The sequence below is a fragment of the Epinephelus moara genome, chromosome 11 (genome assembly GCF_006386435.1).
Source record: "Epinephelus moara isolate mb chromosome 11, YSFRI_EMoa_1.0, whole genome shotgun sequence".
Lineage (NCBI taxonomy): Eukaryota > Metazoa > Chordata > Actinopteri > Perciformes > Serranidae > Epinephelus > Epinephelus moara.
The window spans coordinates 12,657,878-12,662,474 of NC_065516.1; the positions used below are offsets into that span (position 1 = coordinate 12,657,878).

The following is a 4,597-nucleotide window of genomic DNA, read 5'->3' on the forward strand; positions in this document are numbered from 1 at the left end:
TTGACTTCAGTGGGAGAAATGAACGTGATTACAGATTATGGCCGATTCTTTCGCCTCATAGTCACAGAAGCAAATATTGGACCCATTTATCACAAGCCACATATCTTCAGAACATTCCGACACCAAAATGGCAAATTTCAGATGGACAAATCAGGAGAAAATTTACTTTGTTCCAGACCTGTCTCTGTCTCAGCAACATACTCTCGCGAGATCTGGCAACAGATATCTCCTCTCTGGTGCTGAAATCAGTGCAGTTTTGAACTGTTTTTGGAGGAGAAAACGGATATTATCAGACTAATCCTACGATCTTGTACTGGGTTGAGCTAACTGGAGTCATGTCATATCCGACAACGGGAGGCTTTTAACAGATGATGTCCTGATGTTAGCTTTGCTGCTGCTGTTAGCTGTCCCTGTCAGCTGCAGCCACTGATGCTTTCTAGACATTGTGATTTCCCAAAACTGAATAAATACCACACATAGCAACACAAAACTGCTTTGCTAGCTCAGTCATGTTGTAACTAAGATATCCGCTGGAAAAAAAAAAAAATTTCACAGGCCTAAAATAATTAAAATGTAAGTGCAAAAATGTATGTGTGGTTCCCTGCTTATTCTTAATTAATGCTTAACTAATGCATGATTCATCATGTTCTGATGAATGTATTAATGGTTCATACATCATGAACTCATGAGGCTCAGTAATGATTAATTAATGACTCGGCCACTATCGGTCGTGTGTCATTATTAAGTTATTCAGTACAAAGGTACTGGACTAGTAGACGGATTGTTTGTCAATCATTAATAAAAAAGTTCACCACATTAACTGAAGGCCCACAAACCTGATGATGTCATTGTGAGCTAACGCCAAACGCAGTTCATGAAGATTACAGTATTCAACATTTTAATTTAATAACAGAAGAACATGACTGTGCTGGACATAATTTCTGTTACAGTGATAAAAAGATCTGTCATTGCATTGACTAGTGTAGTGATCTTGTATTCAGATTTGCATCAGTCAGTTGCTGTTAATTGTATGCGTTTCTCGTAACTCATTGTCACGTGCATAAATTCCTGCCTTTTGTTATGCAGAAATTCATATACGAATTAATGCAAATACGTAGCCTACTTAAAACTTTAACTAGAGCTTTTGTTATCGAAAACGTTTACATTTTTGTGTTTATTTTTGCAAATAAGTAGCACACTGTAAGTTCTGGTTGACTCCTGCAATTTTAACAAAATATATATTTTAATTGAATTCTCAGAAGATAAGAGATATCAGCTGACAGTTGTTTCACTGTGTTACCTGTTGTACTACAGTATTTCAAAGATCTGAATACTTCCTCCATTACTACACCTCTTTTTCAGTATTTGTCACGCGCTCTGCTGCGATTATGTTATGCCTGGACCCATTGTTACGTATCTCATACTTTTGTCGTAGCATCTCATAATTACATAATTAATATTTTATTAAAGATCTCCTCTCATAACTCAGATCAGATCTCGTAAACATGTGTAAACAAAAACATGTTGCCGCTGGTCCAAGTTTACTCGCTGCCAGTTGCTGACAGTAAACAGCGTTTGTCATTTGTCTGTCACTGCATTTATTTGTACAGTATTATTACACTAGGACTGTACCTGACCCAGGACTATGTCAGTCAAATCAGATTTGGCTGTTCAATATGAATATTCAACGATTCTGTTTTTTTCCCCCCACATTAAGTATTAAAGTTTGATCGGAGCTCAGCAGAACGTTCAGTGTGACTGCAGCATTCACGTAATAGCATGAACAAGCTAACAGCGCTGACGATGGATCAGAAATGTGCAACAAGTATTTTTCTCTGACGCTAGACATCAAACAAAAGCCAGAGACAGTGTCATATGAAGTATCTGTGAGCTGTTAGGTCTCTGACTGATGATTCAAGTCTCCGACTTTCAAGGGGCAGCCTAGGGTTGGGCGATATGGCCTACAAAAAAAAAAATTCTGATTTTTCACAACAAATCAGATTTCACGATTTAAATCGATTTTCCCCTTCTACTTAAAATCAATTTTCAGGAAAATAGTTGCGGCCTGGTAGCACGTACCTGGGCTCCAAAACTTCCAGCATGTGAATAAACCCCGGCTTTTCCACGGTAAATATGGGCACCATATCTCTTGCAAGATACATCGCGAGTGCATCCGTGATCGCTTTCCACCGGGCCCCTTTCTCATCATATGGCAGTGTTTCCCCTACCATTATATTGCCCACACAGTCTATGGAGTGAAGCCTGTGTTGCGTTCAGGCGTTGTCACGTAAATATCAAATGACGTACAATATTTTCGTAGGGAGCAACACCTCTCCCACTCGGCAGCGTGCCTCTGTTTGAGGTGCTGCAGTAAATTGGTAGTACAGCTACCTTGGGTAGCAACAGCCTTCAAACACACTTTGCAGCGGGGTGCTGTTTGTTCTGTGTCTGACGCCACAAAACCGAACTCATTCCCTTTCTTGGGAACGAGTTCTTCCCCGCTCGCCGCATGATGTTTGTGTATCAAGCATGCGGGGGGGAGGGATGAGCCCACTCTGAACTACGGGAGCCCAGTGGGGAGCGTCGGTGGCGGACTTTAAAGAGAAACTCGATTTTCATTAAAACAAATCAACCTAAACTACAAATTCGAATTAATCGATAAAATCGATTTATCGCCCAGCCCTAGGGCAGCCCTATATTATACATATACTTCAAATAGTATAAACCTAATGTGTAGTTAAAAAGCCACAAATTTGAAATAGTGTATAGTTTGTCATTACAATGATATAGTTCAGGTTTTAGTCTTGACTTAGCACATTTTTATAAACCCACACAGTATTTGTCAAATACATAAAATACAGTAGATTGTAGGCTAGTTCAGTGAGACTACCCAGAATGTAATTTGAGCAAAAGGGGTGCAAAGTATAAGCTCTGAATTCTGACATTGCCTTTCTTTAGGATATTAAATTGTTAATGAATCAGTATCCGTCTGTTACAAGACCCATATAACTCCCCTCTGCTACTCTCCCAGGTTTGAAGAGATGTCGTCCGTGTGGCAGCAGGAGCCGTCGGGTTATTCCCCCTGTGTAGAGATTGACTCCAGCTCTGTGAGGTGCAAAGACAGGCTCACCTCTCCGGTCTGGCTGAAGCAGGAACAAGACGACCTTCGGATCATCAAGTGGGAGAACTTTCAAACGGGCACTTCAGCTGATGCTGTTCAGGACAACACACCCAGCAGTGCCATGTCTGGTGAGAGCACTTTCATTCTCTGTGTGCTGCTTTTCTGCAGCAGGATACCATTGTTGGATAGATCCTCTGTGCTGCCAGGGGGAAGATGTGTGTGGAGCATCCATGTTTTCATACACATGGATGTAAACTGTAAATGCAACTTGACTGGTTTGCAGAGGCATACAATCATAAAGCACTAATTTTAGTTTAGTTATGCAAGTTAACATTATGAGCTTAAACACTTTTACATTGCATGAATCAGCCTAGCAGCTCGCAGACTTTACCTCCCTAACCACAACCCCAACTACTTTTTTCTTACTCACTGTTGGTTTAAGCCACTGCATCTCCTGACAGAACAGCACAGTTGAATTTTAGCCTGTATGCATGTGTTTTTTTTAGCCTGATATTGTTTAAACAGAGCAGCTAATGTTGCCATAGCAAGAGCAAGTGGAGTGACGTACCCGTCCAAGTTTGTCATGTTTCCTGAGTATTTCAGTGGCATTGTTTGCATATGACATGCTTTGTCTGTTGACCCGCCTTTACCCTGAAATCCAAAGTATGTCCGCACTGCTGATTTATTCCCGAGAGGGGAGTAAATATCGTAATTGTCTTTCTTTTGGCTGCTTGTAGTTATTTGCCTGGTGCCACTGCTTGACAGTGACACAGACAGGTCATGGAAATTTCAAAATAAAGGGGTTGATATGGATAGATATCTTAATTGCATCAACGATATTGGCTCACTGATGAATGAATCATCCAGACTGATGCATCGTTAAACCCCCACCAGCTACCAAAACAAAGAACAGAGAAGCTCAGATTACAACACGCACAGAAGGAGCTTGACTTAATTTTCTGCTCAGTACACCATATCGCCACTGTATCTTTACATAGCAAATAGTGGTTGCTGATATATTGTGTATATTTGTTCTGAATGTCATGTGTTGCACCTTCAAAATTGCAAGATAGGGTATTTGCAGTGGTGTAAAGCAGGGTATATGCAGGTATATGGGGTATACTCACCTCTTTTTCTGGCTGCTTCCTCCTCGGTAACCTACCCATATACCTAGTAGTGCACTCACCTTATCAGCTAACACACCACTGGGCATTTGGCCTTGGCAGACGTCTGCGCTTTTCAAGTGTCCTTCTAGTTGTAAATTAATACCTACTTTAAAGCAACACAATAGAGTTTTTGAGCCCTCAAAATATACAGTGGTGTGAAAAAGTGTTTGCCCCCTTCCTGATTTCTTACTTTTTTGCATGTTTTCCGCACTTAAATGTTTCAGATCATCAAACAAATTTAAACATTAGTCAAAGATAACACAAGTAAACACAAAATGCAGTTTTGAAATGAAGGGTTTTATTAATGAGG

The 4,597-nt window shown here is 40.5% G+C and overlaps 1 protein-coding gene across 2 annotated transcripts in view; it reads left to right on the forward strand.

Annotated features, from left to right (window-relative positions):
* LOC126397387 (coiled-coil domain-containing protein 106-like) overlaps positions 1 to 4,597 on the forward strand; it is a 68,989-nt gene that overhangs the window by 8,017 nt on the left and 56,375 nt on the right. For both annotated transcript variants that reach the window (XM_050056110.1, XM_050056109.1), the window contains exon 3: positions 3,032 to 3,249. In XM_050056110.1, coding sequence (XP_049912067.1) covers positions 3,042 to 3,249 — 208 coding nt within the window. In that variant the 5' untranslated portion in view covers positions 3,032 to 3,041. The remainder of the gene's footprint in view (positions 1 to 3,031; positions 3,250 to 4,597) is intronic.